This window comes from Galeopterus variegatus, unplaced genomic scaffold (genome assembly GCF_000696425.1).
Source record: "Galeopterus variegatus unplaced genomic scaffold, G_variegatus-3.0.2 Scaffold3681, whole genome shotgun sequence".
Taxonomy (NCBI): domain Eukaryota; kingdom Metazoa; phylum Chordata; class Mammalia; order Dermoptera; family Cynocephalidae; genus Galeopterus; species Galeopterus variegatus.
In genome coordinates this window covers 136,832-160,976 of record NW_007729792.1, presented here as the reverse complement: position 1 = coordinate 160,976, position 24,145 = coordinate 136,832, and the positions used below count along the sequence as shown (strand labels likewise).

Below are 24,145 nucleotides of genomic sequence, written 5' to 3'. Positions count from 1 at the left end.
ACCCCATTGTACTGAAGTTTTCTAAAAGCTTTCTAGGCATTTCCAATTCCACTGACCAGCAGTTAGTCATATCATTGGGCTTGTATGTTAGCCAGGAAAGCTTAAATAAACACATGGTTACATTTTTTAAATCTTCAGGTAACTAAATTTGGGATCAACCTTAGAATCACCAAGCTAAACAAACAAACAAAAAGCTTTTAAGTAGATAATTGGACAGATTTCTTTAAATCAATAAAGACCACATTTCTAGACTAGGTAAACTATTGGGAAAAGAAGTCTTGTGTGGTGAAAGGGAGATGCCCTCCCGCTGGCTTGCAACTGGTTATACGGTACCTCCCTCTGAAATGGAATCACCTAGGAAATATCACTGAATGCTCGGTCCCGCAAATCTGCACTCTTTATAGTTCACTGACTTACATAGCATGTTTCCTATTACTCAACCTGTATATTTAAAAACTCGTTGAGGACTTGTTGTGTGCAATGTTCTCTTTGGGCCTTTTCAAAGAATTGGGGACTCAGATTGGTTTTAATGCAATGGTCAATGTGGAGGTTTTCTGTATAAAACTGACCTAGTGAAAAATATCCAATTAAAAGTCTTTATTTTCAGGACCTTTCAAAGAAGTGGGAGGGAAGAAGGGAAAACAGGAATGAAAGGTAATTTTAAGCTAGGGTTCTTGGGTGAAGAGGAACCAAGAGCAAGTGCAAGAGGCATGTATGGTACTCACGTGTTCACTACAAAATCTGGTCTAAGCCACGGAACTTCCATCCCCCGACTCTGACCTCTGGTGTCTTTGACCATGACTTAGCAAGCTTTAGTTCCACGCAAACATTTCTGATTTTTTTTTTAACAACTTAAAGTCTACTCTTTTCTTGATTCTGGATTTTAAAACGCCTATGATCAACTAGAATCCTCACATGCTTGCCACCCTATGTCAATACGCTGTGTCTCCAGCTGCTAGCGATTTATTCTCTGGGCATCCTGCATCGACCATGTTCCAGGCACTTTGCTAGGCACTGGTTCTACACAAATAGGACAGTGTCTCTCCTCTCAAAGAATGCATGACCCACTGAGGGAGGAATTCTAGTTCACTACAAGTTATGAGACAGATGGAAAATACCATGTGGAAGAAAGCATAGCACACCGTGAGAAAGCAAAGGAGGAGCACGGAACACCTGCAAGGTGGACATATATCATGGAAGGACTCCCAGAGACAGAGACTCTCTTTACTCAAAGAAAGAGTAAAAGAAGTTTGTCAGGAAGACAAATGGAGAAAAGAGCTCCAGTAAAATGGAATGTCCTGCACAAGGGCAAGCACCATACTGTGTTGCCTAAGACACATGGGTGACTACATGTTGTATCCAAGATGATTTTAGGATCAAGCCTTAAATACTATTCAATAAAATAGTAGAAGTAACTCCCACAACAACTCCCTCTCAATCCTGGTTAACTCAAGTAATAAGGTCTTTCTGTGTTTCCCAAATATATTTTGCATCCCTCCAACACTTGCTGACCTCCCTTTTTGTCAGAGAGAAAATAGGCTTACCGCTCAGAGACTTTAGCAGGCCACAGTATCTTGTTAAAACTTAGTAATGTTGTTTCATTTTTATTATACTTATTTTTAGAGTTTTAGTTTAATTATGGCAACTGGTTGCAGTTTTCCAGTCACAGCATTGATACAATGTTTTATTTGAAATGACTTTATTTTAGTTAATTGCAATCAATTAAAAAAACTATATTCAAAAAATAATACAGGTGGTACATGAATACGGTAATGATCATGAAGTGGGTAGGCTGAGGTTTGGTAAACACTGGTGTGGTGTATTTGGGAAACAGAAAAATACTAAGATCAAAATGAGGATGAGGTGGGAGCTAGCAATGCTTGGCAGAAGCTGGACTGCGAGGGGCCTCTTGCATCAGGCTGAGGAGTTAAATGTCACGAGGAGCCATGGAAGGTTGTAACCATGAGAGGTTGTAACCTGGTGCAATGAGGTTTGCAAGTTAGAGAGAACCTTCTAGCAGAATGTGAAGGATGCCCAGAGGAGATGAAGGAGGCGGATCAGTCAGGAGACCAACAGAGCCCCATGAGAACTGATGAGGACATGAATACGAGGAGAAGCTGCGAGACCACAAGGGAGGGCTTGGATTTATTTGACACACAGTGGTACCATCACCACTGCCACCAATTAGACGTGGAGGGAGAAATCTAGAATATTGCTTAGGTCTGCCTTGCTCAGTGGGAGGCACGTGGCTCTATTAACCAGGTGAGGGGATGGTTCCCCTCAGTTGCTCCTTTGCTTGACTATTGACATGATTTTGCCCTTAGTGGGACCCTACATCCCGTTAACTCTGCCTGCACGCCTAAGTAGGAAGGACCCAAGGTCCATCCCTTTACAGTCCTGGCTATAGCCCTAACTCCTCCCACAAACAGAACAGAAGCCAAAATGTGCAGCGCAGGTAGCATCTTGCCATGTAGTGGGACCCTACATCCCGTTAACTCTGCCTGCACGCCTAAGTAGGAAGGACCCAAGGTCCATCCCTTTACAGTCCTGGCTATAGCTCTAACTCCTCCCACAAACAGAACAGAAGCCAAAATGTGCAGCGCAGGTAGCATCTTGCCATGGGTGAAAGAGAAGTTTTTGGTCAAGCAAATAATGGAAAAGACGTAATGCCATGCGACTCTGCCCTAAAACTTTCCAAAGGGCCTACAACTAATCAAGGGCTTCCTAGTAATAAAGTTACTTTAAATCCTCTTTGAACCCAACCGTGTCCAACTAAATCTTTATTCAAAGCATGAAGTCTATGACTCCAGATCTTCTGAAATTAGAGGTCTTAGTGAAGGTGCCAAGAAGAAGGGCCTTAAACTTCGGGGTTACTAAGGGAAGTCTTTGTTTTGCAAACAGATTATTCTGAAGGGAGGCTGGAATCTTTGTGGGGAGACTGCATGAGAGCAGAATCATCTCCTGAGGAAGGAACCTGATCACAGGGGGTTGGGGAGCTCAGAATGATGGTTCTCGTGCAAGGCATATTCTCTCTTCCTTAGTAGAGCCCTGGACCCAAGGGGAAACTGTTGTGTTATTTTATTAGCTGCAAAACGACATGCCAATTAAACCTCTTCCTCTGAAGATGAAAAGTTCACTTTAGGCTCAGCTGTGAGAAGCTAGAAGGGCTGTAGACGACTACCCTAGTGTTAAGTCCTCAAAGCAGGGAGGAGCTCTCTAAGCATCTCATGTGGAGGGAAAGGCTCATGGTAAGGCGAAGAGGAGTCACCTTATGAAAGTCAAGATATAGAAGACAAGTGTTGGCTTAACTCCTGATGATAGTAATTAGAAGGATACAAAGTTTACATCTGGAAAATTATTTCTTTGAAAAAATAATGTCTTCATCTATTTTTTTATAGTGAGCTAGAGTTATAATTGTTTTAAATTAAAAATGTTTTTATTTAGATGAAGGATAATAGGTGGAAAGATATAGAAGACTCTCTTGCCATTAACAATGCTTCTAACACAAGCCTGATGATTGATATCATGAGACCAATTCACCCACCAGCCTTGATGTAGGAGGACATTTTAAAGGATTAAATCCCAATAGCTTAAATCCATAAATTATTTATTGTATCATACCCAGGATGAGAAAAAAGAAACAGGTTCCGTGCATGGAATGAAAAGTGAGTAGGACCTGAAGAATTATTGGATAGATAATGAGAGTGGATGATAAACATATGTAAGTTATGTGGTTTCTCACATGTAGGAGTTAATCTGAAACCTGACTCCTCTTATTTTGTCCTTCTTCAGACCTTTGCTGGAATTATGGTTTTGTAAGGAAATGGAATATGTCTGAACATCCTGGGTGCAAACTAAGGCAAACAGGTGTGCACAGAAGACATACTATCAGTTTAGGATCATATTTTATTTGTTCTACTAGATGTTTACAATGAAGCTGGAAAATGTTATTATGAAAACTCTACAAAGAGTCATGTTTCAGTAAATTTTTGTGAAATTATAATGAAAAATTAATGTAATAAGCCATTAAAAATTAGAAAGTTGATGCAAAATCATAAGAATTTTGATTACTCACTGCATAAGAAGCAAACTGTACTTAGAATGCATTAAAAAATACATGAAGAACTTATTTAAGTTGTAACTGGAAATGCTGTTTGTTGATTATGCTTCTCAACATACAACTGTTATTAAAAAGGATCTGCTTACTTGGCAGTAAATTGGAGAAATGGTAAAATGTGTTTATTTGATCAGTTTGTGCAATGTTGAGCATATCATTTGGAACTGCGAAACTTAGATTTCGAAATGTAAGAACCTGGAGGGGAAGGAGGAAATAGGAGGTAACATTTGAATATTCACTATGTGTCAAACATTCTCTGGCTTCCTTTCATGTGTTCAGATTTAATCCTCACTGCACCACAGCTTGCTAGTCAGAGATCACGAAATAAGCTTGCAGGAGGAAATTGTCCAAATTCACAAAGTTGCCTGATGCTAGGGACAGTAATCTGACCTTGAATCCCCTCCTCTTTTCACTACTGATCACTATCTATGTTTTGAAATTGTGAATTTAATCTCATGGCTGCACTTTACTTCCTTAGAAAACTAAGTTTATGGAAAGGTGCATAGAGTTGCTAAGCCAAGCAAATTGGGTTCTAGAGTAACTCCAAACTGAAGCCAGAAGTGCTCATATTTTTCCAAAAACAAAACAAAACAAAACAAAAAAACCAAAAACCCTTGGTTTTAGCTGCAACTTATGTTGTACATGTAAGGAAAGGCTGAAAATTAAAAATTTGTTTGTGCTTGAGGCAGGGGATGGGAAGAGAAGAGCACAAAAGAAAGAAATGAGATTTGCAGTCAGAAAACCTGGATACAAGTATTGTCCTTGCAAATCACTAAGTGTGTAGCTCCGAGAAAGACTTTTAACCTCCCCAAGCCTAAATTTTCCTCATCATTTATTATATCATGAGGTAAAGAGAATAAAAAAGAAATAAAGGATGTTTTATGCTATAAAAGATTATTAAAATGTTATTCATATTTAATAATTTATTTCTTTGCATATAAGCACACTTATACATAAGCCATTAAAGATGTTTAAATCGACAGAGGTAATTCTTTAGTATTTTTACCACACAGTGGGATGGGAAGAGATATCTTTTCCTCTATCAAATTCTGTCCCAATAAGTCCATTTGAAGGGGAAGGGTTAGGAAAGGTGAAACTATTACCCCATTCTCTACTTCCTCTGCAAGAATTACTAGTTTCCTTCTCTGGGTCTGTTTTTAATAAGATCAGGTAGATCATGATAGATTTCCTCCAGGTAACAAAGTCCTTTTTCTATTCCCCTGCCGGATGATGTTTTGAAGCTCAATTGAAGTTCAAAACCAACAGCTAAACTGGAGAATTTTTACCACAATTGCAATACCAGGGTGTCCACAGGAACCTGAAGATATATGCTGGGGAATGTACGACTACCCTATCCAACAACAACTTGAAGGCTTAGAAATGTTGCAGCTTCCTATAGCAACAGCCAAGTTTTGTCTTTTGTAAGGTGAAAGTATTTCTATTTCCTATCAAATTAACCTTTTGAAGTAATAGGTAAATACTCAGCTTCAGAGAGGACAAGCCAAAGACAGATTGCAAAGTGACTCATATAAGATCATCAAATTTCCTCTCCTTCCAGCATCTTAAGTATCTAGATTTCAGACTTGCCTCAAATCCCTGAAATCAAGTCCTTTTGTCATTCATCATCAGGACAGACAGCAAAGACATCTAAAGATTGGGAAGACATTAGGTTGGAAAGACAGATCATTTACATGTTTGCAGAGCTGGCTTGGGTTTGACATTCAAGAGTTGACACGGTTTCAACTATGGATGGATAATTATGATAATTACCCAGGTATTTAATTTGGCTATATGTGAATCTTTACCCTTTCCATACCACTCTCCACCACAAACACACGCTTCTGTCTCAAATATCATATTACTAACATAGCTGCTTGTAGTTTTCAACTTGGAGAGTGGACGAAGCCTCAGCATAAACCGAGTAGTGTCTCAGTCTTTACTTTTTAAATATTCTGTGTGTTCCCTAATCTGCTGCATGACTGGCTGGTTGAATGACTATTGGATGAGTGAAAGAATTTAGTGGCTTCAGGATAGTGTTTGTTTGAAATTTTTGTCTTTGTGTGAGTGTGTGTGTATGAAAACTAAAGTTGACACAAGTGTGAGGATTCTTAATGGTTTTGAAAGTTCCAGATTATAAATAGTAAAAACTAGCACAGTCAAAGGCCGCAATTTAAATCTTTTAGACATCCAGACTGAACATACTAGTGGAGCTACTAATAGGTATTAAGAATTGAGTACATACATGGAGGCGGCCAGTGATGGGAAATCACAGATTAGCCTCAAACTCCAAAGGAGGCCACTGTGTATCTCANAACTATGGATGGATAATTATGATAATTACCCAGGTATTTAATTTGGCTATATGTGAATCTTCACCCTTTCCATATCACTCTCCACCACAAACACATGCTTCTGTCTCAAATATCATATTACTAACATAGCTGCTTGTAGTTTTCAACTTGGAGAGTGGACGAAGCCTCAGCATAAAACAAGTAGTGTCTCAGTCTTTACTTTTTAAATATTCTGTGTGTTCCCTAATCTGCTGCATGACTGGTTGGTTGAATGACTATTGGATGAGTGAAAGAATTTAGTGGCTTCAGGATAGTGTTTGTTTGAAATTTTTGTCTTTGTGTGAGTGTGTGTGTATGAAAACTAAAGTTGACACAAGTGTGAGGATTCTTAATGGTTTTGAAAGTTCCAGATTATAAATAGTAAAAACTAGCACAGTCAAAGGCCACAATTTAAATCTTTTAGACATCCAGACTGAACATACTAGTGGAGCTACTAATAGGTATTAAGAATTGAGTACATACATGGAGGTGGCCAGTGATGGGAAATCACAGATTAGCCTCAAACTCCAAAGGAGGCCACTGTGTATCTCAAAGGATTGCTGATTGCTACTCCATATGCCTTAGAAGCTCTCAACCTAGCAGGAATAAGTAAAATGCTTGAAATACATAAAAAGTACCATGCAAATCTCTATTTGTTAAAATATGGCTTTTTTTAGGTTAATTAAAATAAGGAAAGTAATATCCTCATTTCTATGACCAAGTTTTAGAATGTGAGAAATGTCTCATGCATAGGCCCTTCTCTGAGCAGTAAGATGGAGAGTTAGTTTGATTTATTTAATACATAGACTGAGGGGAATGAACCCAATTTAGCCTTATCCTCTTTTTAAACTGTGCATCAATAGATTAGTGGGCCTGATGGAAAGTAAATTACTGAAGCTATAGCAAAGCTCAGGATGGTCAGGTTCTAACTTGTTCCCTTTCAGGGGCCATTGGGCTATTTGAACCACGACAGCATTTTTTGCCTTTCACTATTGAATGACATTGGCACACTGACATTTCCATTAATCTAAAGAAATTTGTTGGTATCACCACCGAACATATGAACAACCAGAATCCAGGCAGCCTTGCCCTAAAACGTTCTCTCTGATGTACCACTGAGTGCAGGAGTCAGCGAGAAAACATATTGCTTGATTGTGTGGCCATTTCAACAAGGAATAAAGTGGTAAACAGGAGCAGTAGGCAGAAGATGATAAAAGAATAGGCAGGATGGCCAAAGCAATGCACAGACAAGATGATCATGGGGTCCACCGAGCACATTCCTGCATTAGTACCCCTGGCATAATGAGCTAAAAGGTGCTGGTCCAACAGACTGAAATGTAAGTCTGCTGAGCAACACTCCCAGGTCTCCACAGAGCAGCATTTTTATTGCAGTATGTCTTTCATGGAAAATGAACAAAACTTTAAATAAATCACAATTACTTATTGCTTAGTATTTTGGATAATAAATTCTTTAGTTTATCAGTACCTCACGGCCTTCAAATGTGCATTCTTCAGAGAGTTTCAATTACATATACATTCTTTCTCCTGAACAATAAATTATTCTTAAAAAAAAAAAGAAAGGAAAAGATACATAATTTTAAAGCAAAGAAAAACAAAAAACATATATTTTTGACATTTATCTTCAACTTATAGGAAAACAACTCTCTCTATATGTTAATGCTTAAATATAAATAATAAAAGACATTATGTTATTTACAATGTTACACAGTAAGTTGAGAGAGTAAAAAGACATTAACTCATAAAGACAGTAAATGATTTAAGAAAACATCCACGTAATGTACAATATGTATTTACAAAAGAATATATAATAGAACTTGTGATATGTGGCCATTTCCTTCTCTCTGTACTTCTCTGCAGTGTTTCGTGGGTCTTTGCAGAATAGAAATCTGTGTGGCTGGTGGAATGCAGTCTGTACTGAAAGATAAGACCAGGTCTTCCTTATTTTCACCAATGTGAGCCACACACCCTTCAACCCCAGACCATAAAAAAGGAATGGTTACTGAGCAAGTTACCCTGGATAAACTCCACCTATATCAAGACAGTCACACTGAAACAGGAAAGAGATGGCATGTTGTTGTTTGGGACACATTCACCTACACAGAGGACCATTTTGTAGAAAGCAGAAGGCTGTCTAGGAACTCCTGGGAAAACAAAAGTCAGACCAGGCAAGAAGGGAAACAGGGACAGAAAAGAAACCTTGAGTGAGAAAAGAGGAGTTTTTCATATACTATGAAACTCAGGATTTCAGACCCAGGAACAAAGTTGCCATCAAACTTCTGGGCCATTTCTACTACTCTAACACCCAAAACAGCTTTGCATATGCTGGGAACATAGTTGTCAGCCATCTGGATTGCCACTGTACAGCCTGAGTTTATAAACAGGGATGGCTAATTTCTACTACTCTAACACCCAAAACAGCTTTGCATATGCTGGGAACATAGTTGTCAGCCATTTGGATTGCCACTGTACAGCCTGAGTTTATAAACAGGGATGGCTAAGAGTGGTGCGGACGCATCACAGAGACGTCCCTGTGAACATACATCTGATGGCTGCAGCAGGTAACCCTGAACAGTCAGCTGGCCTTTTTTAATCAAGGGAAGTTCTGGTTCTATGGGTAAAAAAGCTGTCCCAACTAATATGCCACCTCTATGAGTGACCAGAATCAAGTTGGAAATAAAATTCCCTTTTGTCCTAAATTTGTATACATATTTGCAATTCGAAAATGTACAACCATTCTCATATTGAGGAAGATGGTGGTGCATATTGTTCTCAACAGAAAGATTCTACTTATTCTTGAAATTTTCCAGATGGGGATATCTGAATAGCTCAATGCCAAAGAATTTGAGACAGAGTTTTTAGGATTTCGAATTGATGGTGAGAATTTCTTCATTGAAATATCTAAGAATGATTCAAAGCCTTCAAAGCAATGTTGAAATAACTTAGGGAATCTCTTTGGGCTGACCCTCCTCTCTATGCTATGAGCTTACTCATTTCTAGAGTTGGGAAATCAGTGCTACTTGACAGGGGCTTCTCTGTGTAGGTTAAGAAGCACAGAGAAAGTGGCATGTGAACAATGACAGGAAACTTGGGATACCAAATACTAAGAGTAACTTCAAGGACCTGTAGACAGGCAGCTCTGTGGATTGCAGAAGCGTTACTCATTTCTAGAGTTGGGAAATCAGTGCTACTTGACAGGGGCTTCTCTGTGTAGGTTAAAAAGCACAGAGAAAGTGGCATGTGAACAATGACAGGAAACTTGGGATACCAAATACTAAGAGTAACTTCAAGGACCTGTAGACAGGCATCTCTGTGGATTGCAGAAGCATGTAGGAGCACAACAACATGACTCATGCCCAGCCTGCATTTTTCTTCCAAGACCTACTTGTATGTCATTTCTTTCCTTTAATTTTTAACATAAAGATTTGGTGAAGAAATTGATTCAGTTCATCCACAAAAAAGAAGCAATTACTCTTGGCTGCAGGAATCCCTGCTAACCTGTTTCCTATTTTTTCCCATGGCTCTTAGGAGGCCACATGGAATCTAAGTAAAGCTCCAGCCGTAATGTGTCAGATATTAAGCTGGCATAAAATGGGTTCTGCGTTTGAAATGTTTTTTTCTCTCTTATTTTCTTGAATTATAAGTTATTTCAAATGTTAATATCTATAGGCCTTCCTAGGATTTACACTCATGAGAAAACATGCAAAGTTTAGACTAATCTTAGTCCTGCTTTGTGACAGTAAAGAAAAAAATAAGGGAGGGAAATGGGTGATACAGGCTGTATATGGAGAGGTCAGCACACAGGTGGGGGTCACTGCTGCAAGTAAAGGTGCAATTGTTCCAACACTGTTGACATTTCCTGCTGAGTCATCACTTGTGGAAGGTTCTTGCTAATCACAAATCACATATGCACACTGGCCATTCCTGACAAAAATGTTCATGCATAGTTGCATAGTTATGACCTAACGAAGGCAATATTGAAAACAAGAGAAAAATAATGGGAGAATGGAGTGGTCAACCAAACTGTTTAAAATTTCAACCAGGTCTCTCCGCCTGTGTATTCTATATACATTCACTCCTTCTAAACACTCCATGATGAAATTATTTTCCTATGATGACAAGTCACCACTATGTACAGGAGGCACATTTCACTCTAGAAGTATTTCAGACAAATTGCTGAGTGTCCTGTTTGGGCTGGGCTTTTTGTGCATCTTCTTGAGCCGAGAAGACACAACCAATCACTAGCTCCAAAGTCAGCAAAAACTACAAGTCAGAATGATTGCACCTTTATTGGCTCTGGTTTAATCTTCAACTAGATGAGCTGCTGGATCGTTCCCTCAGAGAAAAAGTGAAATTGAGTCCTCCTGTAAGGTGTTCGATTCACCCTGACAGCAAGTCAGAACCCATTTTCTAAGCTATCCCCCAAACTGTTGCTGTTTTCAATCAAAATAAATGGTAGCTCCTTTTAGTCAGAGCAAGCTGTCTTCTGATTAATAATATAGTTTTTTTTTTTAAATCACAGTATTACTTTCTTCCTAATATTTAACATTACTTAATGTAGTTTCCTGCTGTATTTAATAGTAGCATGCTGTGGATCTACTATTATCTCAGAGCCCAGTGAAGCAAACCTTTGGCTGGCAGAGTAGACACAACTCGTTTCATATTCTGAAAGCAAAGAAAACTTCATACAAAAGAGGAGTATTTGGATGGATGTGCCATTACAAGACATACTGATTGGGTACTACTACAAGCAAACAGAGGGACAGTTGTAAGCCTTGCAAATCATACATCCAGTCAACAGCATAATGCAGTGCACAAGAAGCCATCAAAAACTGAATATATGGGAGGCTTGGCTAAAATACTGTGGAAAAGCAATCACTGTAACTGTACAAAACTTGCTCTCGACATAACATAAAGGCACCATTGATATCTTTCTCATTTTGAAATACTGTAAAAAATTGCTACATATGGCACATAACACATTTTTACATACATATATTTAATTTATAAAAGTTTTTTTTTCCTGTTTTCTATTTGCAGAACTGCTAAAATAAAATAAATTGTTTAATTTAAGGTGGAATACTTTATTATATAAAATAAAGTTTTACAGGTGAATCTATGTGTTTATTTAGGGTTTATACAGCAATAGGGTCTTGGTTAGCAATTACACTAGACAGCCTGGCCTGCAATTCTTCCTGTGTCGAGAAGCGGCCTGCTGGGTTAGTCCTGCTGTCAGCCAGGCGGAAGGCAGGTGCTGCCTCAAGACCGGCTGCCAGGGGGTTCTGTATGCCCAGGAAAGGTGTGTCTTCACCTACTCTTTCGTCTTCTGCTTCACTCTCTGAGTTACTGCTCCGGGAGCTTGTGTTGCTGTCCATTTCCAACCTGTTGGCAATGTGGCCATCGGGCTTGGTTCTTTTGGCCCGCCGGCTACTGGCGAGTTTCTTAACAGGCTCCTGAGCGGGCTCATACTCCTGGGTCGTTTCATACTCCTCATCCTCCACTATCCTCAGGGGGCTAGGGGGAAGGCTGTTGCTCTCATGCGCGGGGTTGTGGTGGAAGGAGGGGAACTGTTGAGGGTGGTGGGCATGCTTCTTCTCCTGCAGCCTTGGTGGTGTCACGAGAAGCAGAGGTCTCTCTTCTTCCACGAAGGGGCTGACTGCCACGGAGGGCATGGACACCGTCATGCTGGAAACGGGTGGAGACATTTCCGAAGGGGGCGATTTGGGGGAGCTTGGCGTGTGGAAATCTACAGGTGACATACGAGCCGGGGTGGTCATGGCTGACACAAACCTGTGTGAGCACAGAATACCCCGCATAAGTGTGGTGGAATAAGAGGCAAATAGCAGGGAAGGTAAAGGGACAGAATTCAAGATACATAATCAGAGAACAAAAAATTGCTATTCATTGTATACTTTTCCATTTTTACACTAGGAAATTCAGCACCCTTGGAATCTAAAATTATGTAGCCAAGAGTTTCCTCACAGAAGTACATGCAAAGATCAGCTAAATTGCCTAGCTCATCGAAGCTTTTAGGATTTTCAATCTCATCACGATCTTAATAAAAGCTCGTGAGCCAAGACAAGAGGGCACTAGGTCCTGAAAACCTCTCAGCTTATAAAGACGAAGGCTCAGGGATTTGGAAGGGAAAGAAGTATTACTTAAATACTATACCTTCCTAAAGGCCAAGGGGTCTTAGAGAATGAAGCCCAAATGGGGAATGGAAGAAGATCTAAGATGAGTTGCTGATAGCTGGATCTGCATGCATTTGGATCTGTGTGCCTTGTTTCTCCTTAGCTCAGCTATAAGGTTATGTCTTACAAAAAAAAAGAGCATAGTAACTTAGATTTATTCCTGATAACAGTGTCATACATTTGTGTGCTTTTAATTTTTTCTATGAAATGCTACTAGTTAACATTCAATTGGCAACTATGCATCCCAGTGTCCAAGACATTCAGAGATCAGCCTGAGAGAACTGCAAGTAGTTACCACCATGGAGTCTGTGTCCATGTCTGGTCTCCCTCTATTCCCAACCCCACAGATGCATCAGTCTTTGGTTAATCTTTTGTGACTGCTCAAGGATTGGCTGTCCCATGTTACCTTATGTCATGTTATGTCTGATAATGCTCCTTGAATCTCGTTGTCAGGACACCGAGTGCACTGTTTTTATCATACAATGCTTTTTTCCCCCAGCACGAAAAGGCCTGACTTTTGGCCCTGAGGAAGAGGTGGCTTATTCACACGTCTCAGCTTTTGTAAAAACGCTGTGAATGCATAGCACGAAATGACTCTTTTCTTCTCAGTGGCATTCATGGAGACTAATTTGAAATGACCTGTGATGACACAGGTCACCATTGTCTGAAGTCTAGCTAACAGAAACAGGAAACTTTCCGCTTTTCCATGATCCATCTGATATGAATGTGAGACCCAGCTGTGTCTAAAATGGGAAAGTATCTTGCAGATGGAAATATCTGGGACTTGAGTCTTCAGACTTTCTGTTTTGGGGGTACTTAAATTAAGCTGTCTGAGAAATGCTAATCCAAATTCAACCAACACATCAAGGTGATTCATCTTTTCTCTTTATGATATCTAAGCTCAGGTATATTTTGCAGTCCGAGATAATATCTGGAGTATGCAAGAAAGCCTACCACAGCAGGGAAATGTCAACCTTTGGAGATAAATATCACATGTAGTGATGAAGAAAGATTTCATCCCTAACCTCCTTTTCATGTTTCAAAAAAGATTGAATTAGGATGGATAGACTTCCTTAATACATAAAGATACAATTACATGAATTTAAGATTAATGCTTTAAACCAGTTTTGGAACCTGCCTACTTTTTCATAGATGGGTTTCAGGGAAACCTCTAATTCTGTAAATTCCATAGCACTCTGAAATACCATTTTGGGGGGAAAGCCCTTGAAGAAGTGCTCAGCAGGCTCTGTATGACCTGCAAGCCTCAAGTAGGTCAACCTTTGTCATAAGTACCTCCCAGTCCATGAGTGGAAAGAGTCTATCAAGATCATCTGCACCCATGCAACAACCAAATGAGTATGGATCTGGCATTATGGAAACCTTTTGGTAAGTGGAAACAGATTAGACTGAGATGACAATAAAATAAAATAAAATTTGAAAACAAGCATTTGAAATGCCAATTAGGCATAACTCTCTTCCAGCTTAAGTGAAAATGGATAAAGAGAGTCTACACATTCGATATTCCTATTTAACATCTCTTTCAGTTTACTTTCCTTCATTCTTTATTCTAGTTTTGCTGTAACTCCCCCAACCCAAGCCAATCTCCCCAGAAGAAAGCCAAAACATCCTGGAATGAAGGGTCCTATCAAAGGCAATATCTGCTTTGTAAACCACCTGTGAAGACTGCCAGACACAGCATACGAGAGATTGATTTATTCACCCCTTCCTGGAATTTCATGAAAGGGATACTCTATGGTGGAATGCAAGCAGTGGTTCCCCCATGACAGTCAGCATGACATAGCCCTTGATTTGATTTGTCTGAGGCTGGAAGGTAAGACAGAGTTAGCACAGGAGAACACGAGGCCAGCTCGACCACCATATCAGAGTTTGGACAACTGGACTTATAGGAGGGTCCTAATCAAGCCTTGATGGCATCTCTAATGTTACAACTGAGGACACTGAGACCCTGAGTGGGTCCAAGCCTACGGCCAGAGCTGGGATCTCCAAGTTTGCTGCACCTTCCACATCAAAACATTCCAGCTCTTTAAGAGTCTGTTGCTTCAGCCACTGGGACGAAGCGAGAAGCTCAGAAGAAATGAGTTCGGTCAAACAAAAAGATGACTTCATCACCTAGGCGCACTCCTAGAACAGGCAACTGCCGCCCCTTATCCCGATTAGAGCAGATTTCCTTGGGTGAGATGGCAGGTGCTCACGGGGATTCTCTTACTGAGGTTCTCCTCTGCGGTAGCTCTGCCCTTCGGTTTTACCTTTCACTGTGAGGAGAGTCTCGGTAGGAGTCAGGGGTTTCTCTGGCATGCCTGAGGAAGCTGTTACATTCACGAGGGCCTCCTATGCCATTGAGACGTCCTCTTGGGCCCCCAGTTGGACTGCTGTGCCTACTGTTTTCTACTGATGACATCATGATTACAGAGTGACTTTCCGAAATGATGCTTTCAGTGTGCCCGTTGCTCCAGCTGGGGGAGAAATGTGAGAGGCAATGAGATATTTTTTTTAAAAAATTATATGCAAAAATGGAAATGGAAAAAAAGTGACTGTGACAAATATTTCAAACTATTGGTGCCTCAAATCTCACTACAACATTACCTGTCTCAGAATAAAATTGTTGCAAAGATACTTGCTGTAGAAAGGAACTTGATTCAGAATGGCTTTGTAAGGATACAGTTCATTCATTTGTTCTCTCATTCAATAAGTATTTATCAAATGCCACCAAGTATTCTGACAGTCTCTCTCTCTCTCTCTTTTTTTTTTTTTTCCTTTTTGAGTGGCTTAGTTTAAAGAAACATTTTGTCCTATGAGTAACATTTGGAAGTCTAGCGTTACTCTTGGTAGAGTGTACCTCAGGCAGAGATCAACAGGGCATTTGAGAGTTTAGGGTTCATCTGTTAAACCAATTCTCATGTGCATTTCCCAGGGCAATCCAATTATTGGAAGAAGTAAGCTTCGAGGTATTATACAGAATCTAAGACAGACTTTTCCCAATGTGGCGATTCGGGGAGTAGCAGGGCATGAGTGAAGACAATCTCTAGAATCAGGAATGCCAATCCTGTGAGGTAGGTACTATTACCTCTCTTTTGGTAATGGAAAAATGAGGCTCAAATTTACACAGCAATTAAGGTAGAGCCAACTGATGTCTAAAGTCTGTTTATATCCAAAGACCGTATGTCTTCCTGCCACATAAATGCAACCTGTCCCTTTCTTAGGCAGTGATAGCAAAAGGCACGTGCAAATATTTATTCTTAGAGAAACACCATGGAACTTTTCTATTCTCATACCTGTGACTAGGAGTCTGGGTGACAGTAGTGGAGTGATGTGCTGTCGAGGTATAGTGGCTGGTGGAAAAAGATGTCTCTGCTTCTCTCTCAACAATGTGCTCACTAGAGATGACATTTTTAGATACATATTGCTGGATAAACAAAGAGACACAACTTGAAGATTCATATAAATCAGAACACTAACATTGTCACACACAAAAAAATCTATTCCTGTACACATGCTTCATAATAAATTCCATTTATCCAATGGCCAGATGGCAAACCCTCTGTTGGCTACTCTGGCTTTTACATTAGATGAATGGAGTTAATAAATTACTCTCTGGAAGTGCACACGATGTAGGTCCTATAATCACAGCTACATTTTATCAGTAAATACCTATTCTTTCTATTTCATTTCCAATTGATAATGATTAGAATTCAATACAAATATCTGTCCAATATTCACTTCTGTCATGGTTTGAGTGAAACAGAAGCAGAGAGATAGTTTGTCTTTTTGCAAATTTCAAGTCACTAGAAAAAAATTTTAAAACCTCTATATTTCAGATCTACCATTATCTTTCAATTTCCTAATGCCTACATTGCCCTGCTTATGTCATCGAAATTTTTATCTTGTTCTCAGTAGTAAGACTAACTAGGCTACTGAGAAATTTGAAGGACTTACAATAGTTGTCAAGGTCACACATTTTCGCAAAGCACATAACATACAGAGGGCCTTATATTTAGTTCAAGTAGACTCTATTTTATTTCCATCAGCCAACCACAGTGACGATTACTGCCTTCTGTTAGTGAGGAGGCCTACTTTACAGTCGTGTGCTGTTAGTAATTATACCAAATTGAATTAAATAACAGGAGAATAATGTAAAAGAATATTCTTGAATGAAATAGGGCACTTTATAGTCTGGTGGACTGTGGACTGTAAAGAACTTGATGCATTCATGGAAACCCAAAAATATACAACTCGAATTATGCTTGAAACCCTAGCTGGTTCTCTTAGTGGAAAGGCTATTCCATGAGGATCCTCCTGGGAAATATAGCTTTCTTTCTTTTGGGAAAAGATACATAGTGACCTATTTCTAGTCCCTGTACCATTTCACTCTTGCTTCTTGGGAGGCAATGTAAACTCAGTGAATCTAATGAAAATAATATATTGAACACTCACTAAATGCCATTCACTAAGTGTTTTATGGAGATAATCTTACTTATTTAATGCTCATGAGAAATCTCTGAAATGAGTATTATTTTTAAGCCTGTTTTCATAATAAAGAAATAAGGTTGAGAACTTAAAGCCCAAAGTCACACATGTGAACTATAACTGGAATCCAGGAAGACATTCTGCTTCATGTATATCATAACAATATATCATAACATGTGTAGTGACAGATCATAGTTATGTTGGTAGTGGATGCAGGTATCAATTGTGCAGAATATTCTGATGAACACAGTTAGGGGAAGGAAAGCAGCAAAGTATGTTAACCTATCAGCACCTTGCTCCAACCATCTCCTGAGTCTTTGTTACAAGGCTTGCTGGTAGTTTAGTAACTGCCAACTCCAGACTTGGGTCTATGACATTTCTGCTCCACTCAAAATATATCTTTTTCTATAGGACAGAAAATGGTACTGCAAGATAATCTTCAAGCTTTGTCTACGGAAAAACCCTACATTGGGGGTGCGGAGGGTGGGCACCAACAAGAAAGGTGATGCAGAAATAGAAAAAGCAATATTTTAAAAGCCAGGAGACCTGAGTCCAGCTTAGGCCCTTATCTGTAAAAAAGAGAGGTTTGAAGATGATACCTAAACACTCTCCAGAATCTAATATTCTATGATCTAGTTGTACTTAAAAGCCAAGTGCTGGGTAAAGTACAAACAAAACATTTGCATGATTAAGGCTGTACTTCATCTGGAAGGCTTGACATCACGCAGAAGGAGCCGGCAGCAGCAAGCAGCGCGTTCTCCCGGCTTTGCTACCGAGAGGCGTGATTGATCTGTTACTTGACCTGTCCATGCCCTGATTTCTTCCTTTGCAAATCAGAATCAGTAAATCATCAGGCCCTGTGAAGTGCCCCTAATAAAAACAACTTGACAGCCCCTTGCTCAGATATCTGTATTAATCAGTAATAACTAGAGTAGCCTTCATTTACAAATTATAAAAATAAATAAATAAATAAAAATTTTAAAAAAATCCTTCTGGTTCTTGTAGTATTAATTTTATTATTTTTCTTTGTTTTGTTTTTTTTCCTCCAGCTATGGTCTCCCTGCAGAACAAATCCAACACTATTCTTCCAACCCCTTCATGAACACTCTATAAGAGGAAATGTGCTGGTTTTACAGTAACCAAATCCACTTAAAAAAAGGTTCCCATTATTTTCTCCTGGAAAAACCTAGGATTTCTGGAAGCCATGGTGATTAATAGTGGCAGCTAAGAGCCTAAGAGCTTTAGAAAATAAACTTCAAGGAGCCAGAACACAAGAGAGATGCTCAGTTCTTTGCACGGGCCAGAATCAACATACATTCACCAGCTGCACGTTCTCGGGGGGCGGGTTAGGGTGGTGGGGTCCGTTGGCTATGTTCACCATGTTGTGGCGTTCAGAACGAAGACTCTGCCGAAGCCGGTCATGGAGCTTTTTCCGCTGTTTCCTGGATATGAAAAAGGCAGCATTTCTTAGTAAGGCGAAAACTTTATTCTAGCAATACCGATGAGTAACTCAAGGCAGTGGATTGGTTGTGAGAACAAGGGATGGAGTGTGAGCCACTCCAGCCCAGCATAAGTGGAGTCACACATCCTCAGCAAATGGATTTGAGAGGCTGTATGGGATTCTTACAGAAACTCAGTTGCTTACTGAGGGACAAGGAAAAAGAAAAAAAAAAATGGATGAGTTGATATTTGGCTAAAATTCCACCTTTCCTATCAACCCCTCTTTGCCTAAATCTCACAGATGGTCTTTCGTCTCAAACAGCCATTTGTGCTGTAGAGTTGGTAAGGCTGACTGCATTTACAGTTTCTCCTGTGGGCCTCTTAAGAAAATAAACTTAGGTTTCAATTGTACATTCCACACAGTTGGTGTGTGTTCGTGTGTCATGTGTATATGAGTGAGAATGTGGACAGATTTTGCCAGTAGGCTTTGGCACTGCCGTAACACGATACTCCGCTCGTAATGCTTTTGTATAACTAGGTAATGAACACTGAGATTGAATCACGGGGTTGATTCTCTGAAGGCCTATCTCCACCACTTACTCAGTACTGGCAACACAATAAATCATGGGGTATTAAGAAAACACAATCCCAACCCTTGATTTTGTGGCATAAAAGTATATTGTTTTTGTTTTTCTATGCAACATTTAGATTACGATAATATTCCCATAGCTGGTTTTGGCAAGAGAATACTATGAAGCAAAAATACAAAAAAAAAAGAAAAAAGAAAAAAAACAAAAGCTGTTAATTTAGCATTATTCAGACTAGAAATAGAAGTTATATGTAGAGGAGAAAATTGAAGGGCATTCGTGTCATATAGTATTTGTTAATATGGACCACACTTAAAGGACCAAATGTAGTGAACACAAATCTATTTTAATGTTTTCTATTTTATTCTTTCAATGTAAGTTTTGCTTGATTTTCCTCCCAGTAAATTCCTTTTGTACACCTCATACTTTGAGAGCATTCAGACCGGCCACTTAATTAGGTAAGATTGAGACATAATTACTGTAACTTTCAGGAAACTGCATTTCAGACACCACCAACCGTTTCCTTTATCCCCTTGGTTTGAGTGCAAAGTGGACTTATCCTGGGTGGTGACACACCAAGTGCACCTTTGGCACTGGCCAGCTCCTGCAAGTCTGGTGCCCACGCCCACACATGCACGCGCGCTCCTGGGCCTCCCTACAATCCTGTCCGTCTGACCCTTTACCCACGCACAGGGCTGTGCTCACTTATCAGAAATGTTCTGTGCACCTTCACACAAACAATCAAAGCTTTCTCACGTATATGATTAGGAAAGGTCCTCGAAATGGATTATTCAGAGGAAAAAAAATAAGGGGAAAAAAAGTTCCACCCCTGCCCTTTTTTTCTTCCAAGACTAGGCTGTTGAGCCCGGCTTCCACAGAGCCCTGGCCGTCTAAGCCTTCTCGGCACTAAGGGGAGGGAAAGGCGTGGAAGAGGAAGGTTTACTTTGTTTTGCAGTAGGCCACCACACACATGATGCCGACCACTAGCAGAGCGATGCAGATGCCCGTTATGGTCAGCACTCTCTTCTGGTAGAGCTCCTCCGCTTCTGGAAAGGGAGGAGGACAGATGTCACCAAAGGTCACTTACACTCGCCACGGCTCATTACAACCAAACAGTTGGCATGCTCATGACATTGTCCATGTACACAAGAAAATAAATGCATGACAATGCTTTACATCTACAGACATAACTAAGGTACAACACACTCGGCACTATGCTTTGTACATAAATAACGAAGCCAGCAGGGGCCTTTTAAAGTAAAAATATTATACTCTAAAATTACTCTAATTATAAGCTATCAATATATATATGCGATACTAAACTATCAAATCATAAATATTGATTATAAAATAAATACTTGTTTAAAACTGTAGTTTTTATTTTTAAAATATCCCGTGCAAAAAAAATAATAAATAAATAAATAAACATCTCTTGCAAAGACAACAGGAATTGACATCAAAAAAGGAGCTTAGATTGCTACCACTGGGACCCTCCCTTCCTCCCCTCTCCAACCCCCCTGCTCCAGCCTTTTGTATTTTCCAGCTATTTTACATCATCACTTTGTATCCAGTGGTCTTTACAAAGAGCCATTTCTAACTGAAAAAAATATTAAATTCAAAGACATTTGCAGACATAAACTTGGCTTGTAGTTAGCAAGTAAACTAAAGCAGGGTCCCTATGATTTAACAATAAAATGTGAAACATAAGGAACAACACAATGTGTAGTAACAAGGCACTGTATCAGAGAAAATCCAAAGTAATAGGTAGGATAGTCCCGGGCCAAAATAAAAATTTGTCCTCTGAAGGACAATTTTTATTATTTCACCAACTGTCCTTAGAGAATGAATTTATTTGTGCAAAGAAGCGACTAGCACAAATGATCAGTGATTTGGAATAGATTGCACATTCCTACATTGGCCAACTTGACAAATTAGCTAATGTACATTATACTACGGAAGAGTGATGCTTAGACTTTTGAACTAAAGGTACTACCCTACCTCAAAGGCAGGTAGTATCTAATTCATGGAAGTTTTTCTATTTGCAAATCAGTTTCTTTTGGGAGTAATTTGATTATACTAAGGTAGGTCAGATTCTTAAGATTTGCTGATTTAATGGGGACCCCAGTCCCTTAGGACCTGAGCTTCCAACCAGTCTAAATATATTTATTGGAAGATTTTCCCACTTTCATTCAGAAAGAGAACTCAATGGTACACGACAAGCAGAATGAACTGTGTAGTTGCCATTATGATTAATAAACTGGTCAAGAACTGGGGAGTTTTGAACAAATGGAGCTGTCTTATCTGGACATCGACAAGGGGCCCTCAAAGAATATTTCCATCTTCTATCCCCAGTCTCAGCAACGACACCATTTTTTCTTTTGAGAGAGGGCAACTCGCAGGAAGTTTTCTTGAAATGAAAAAGTGAATTTTAATTTCTATGATACAGTGAACCTTATCATTAAACAAAACATTTCCTACAAGCCGAGCCCATGATAACCAAATTCCAGTCAACAGGTCAAGAACATGGTCAAGTCAAATTAATATAGTACTGATTATTAACAGGAGGAGAAAGAATAAAAGTCAGTGGGTAAAAGACTAGAATGCTGCATAGATTACACAAAAACAAACCAAAAGGGTTGGAAGTGGAAAGGAAAAACAAACAAAGAGGACAGACAGACTGACAGAATGACAGAGAGAGCAAGGAAGTAAAGTAGAAAACAAGGTTATAAGTTAAGGAGCCATCTGGAGTCCCTGGCACAGCATGCCTAATACTAAGGGAGGAAAAATAAATAAAAGAAAACCAGAAGGAGGAAGTGCTTGGGTGGGGAGAAGAGGCAGGTGCAGGGTTGGAAGGGTTGTCCCATACAGCATAACTCCTAACCTAGGCTGGCCGTCGTGTGGAAGCCACGATTAGGAAGCAAAGCAGCTGGTGCATTGTGGTGAAACAATGCACCAGGAGACATAGAGTTGGTGGCATGGATTTTTGTGCAGCAAAAGTCAAACGAGGACATGGAACGTGAGTGCTTACATGTTAATAGCTTGTGTCTGCTGCCTCCCCTCCCCCATCGCCACAGGACAGGGAAGTCATCTGTATCAAGTGTTATCTGTGAGCTGATGCCAGTGGAGCCTCCCTTCTTGACCTCAGCAGCCTGGTTAGCTTTTAGCATCTATAATAAGAAGTAGGGGTGTCCCCACAGTCCTTCTCCATGGGACAGGACACATGGAGCAGGGCTCCTTGGCTCTGATTAAGAGCTGGTTAAGAAACAGGAGCGCTGCTGCCAAGAAAAGGCAGGCCGCGCTTTACACCCTCCTCTTTTGCTCACTCTATTTTTATCCACTTTTAAAATGGTAAGGCCTTGGTTGCACTTTTTCACTGATCTCTTAACATTCTATTTTTAGAAAAAGCTGGGAAACTGCTTCTGCAAACTTCAAAAATGGGAACACAGAAGAGGGCTAAACAGGTAAAGAAGGCGTGGTATGTGCTCTCAGGGACTCGCTGGACAGGTTTCCTTTCGGTTCCTGCTACTGGTAGAAGAATGGACTGGCTTGAGTTTGGGAGCACGGGATGGGATGGCTAGTCCATTCTTCCCTTGCTATGTAGGAAGATGAAGATTTTCCAGTAACATGATTATTTATGGGAATAAAAAGGTAGCTCAATAAAGGCCAAAGGGTGATACAAAAATATTAATATGAACCGATTAAAGCCAAGGTCCGTAGAATACAGATATGAGATTCAAATTCTGTGTTCACATCAGTATCTACTAAATGCACTACAAGTTTTTCATCTAAATTTCTATTGGATGTTTTCATTTCTTGCTAGATCAGGTGACCCCACGATATCAATGTGTTAAAGGAAAAATACTTGACAAACAATACTCTAAGCAGTGGGGTCCTTTGGCCTCCTTCTTCCCTCATGATTATTATTTTTCTCACATGACAGGATCCAAAGGGCAAGAGCAAATTAGAGACAGTGCTAAAAATGAGAATCAATCAGTCCAGTTGGTGGGTCTGTCTCAATGAGTGGAAATGGTCTGAGTCTTTACGGTTTGGCTGGAATACAGCGTCCAGATCAACCAGAATTTTCAGCCTGATCTGGTCTGGCCAAGAGACAGAGCCCTTGCCTTTCCCAGTTTTAATTGACCTTTAAAGTCTGATTTTAAGGACGCAGTCACTGGTTCAGCACACTGGCCAGCCTGGAACTGCAGTGCCTCTGGAAAGTGTGCCTTTGAGACGTGTGCAGATACCTGCACACAGTGTCTCTACTAACCCTTAAAAGATCCTGCTGAGGGAAAAGTTGTACATTGGAGCTATACTTTACTTCATAGCTTGGGAATAGAAATATTAAATTCCGTAGTCAGACCCTAAAGCTATACAGCAGGAACTCAACTATGAGAGATAAAGCGGTAGGAGTGATGGTGGAATTTTTTCCCTCCCTGCAGGAAAGGCCAATAAGCCTTTTCAGAAGGGGGACAATTTCTATGCTGAGGGAAGAAGCCCCAACAGGTCCGCAAATGGAAGACGTGTCCCTAGCGATGCTTGCGCTCGCTTCCCCTCGCGGACCTCACACGTGGGAGATGTTCTCTGATGCCCAAAGGCCCATTCACATATGTTTGTGAGTCTTCTCATCAAATGAATAGATTTCTCCTGGAATTTTTGGGGGGAGGAATTAGCGATTAATTGAGCTTCTATCCCTGTGACTGCTAGAGCTTTCAACTGTTCCATTTTCCACAAATTATGGAAAGAACATTAGGTAGACTGTCATGTTATCATCCAAAGGACAGCAGCAGCTGTAGGGTGACCTCGCTGCATGATGTCACTGAAACAAGCTCGATGGGGAGCAGATATTCTGTTAATCAGGACTTTGCACGGTTGACCCAAAGCTATGCTCCATGACCGCATGCAGCATTCAGACATCCAGGAATGCATTAGGTAGACTGTCATGTTATCATCCAAAGGACAGCAGCAGCTGTAGGGTGA

The 24,145-nt window shown here is 40.1% G+C and overlaps 1 protein-coding gene across 7 annotated transcripts in view; it reads right to left on the bottom strand.

The window, feature by feature from the left end:
- Window positions 1-11,496: 11,496 nt before the first annotated feature.
- The window catches only part of NRG1 (neuregulin 1), a 142,427-nt gene continuing 129,778 nt past the window's right edge, over window positions 11,497-24,145 (bottom strand). For 4 of the 7 annotated variants that reach the window (XM_008585714.1, XM_008585712.1, XM_008585713.1 and 1 more), the window contains 5 exons: window positions 20,112-20,214; window positions 18,457-18,583; window positions 15,950-16,080; window positions 14,924-15,130; window positions 11,529-12,255 (listed from right to left, as the gene is read on the bottom strand). In XM_008585714.1, the coding sequence (XP_008583936.1) occupies window positions 11,601-12,255; window positions 14,924-15,130; window positions 15,950-16,080; window positions 18,457-18,583; window positions 20,112-20,214 (1,223 nt within the window). In that variant the 3' untranslated portion in view covers window positions 11,529-11,600. Of the gene's footprint in view, window positions 12,256-12,636; window positions 12,779-14,923; window positions 15,131-15,949; window positions 16,081-18,456; window positions 18,584-20,111; window positions 20,215-24,145 lie in introns of all 7 variants that reach the window. The other 3 variants (XM_008585718.1, XM_008585716.1, XM_008585717.1) reach the window with 2 other exon arrangements.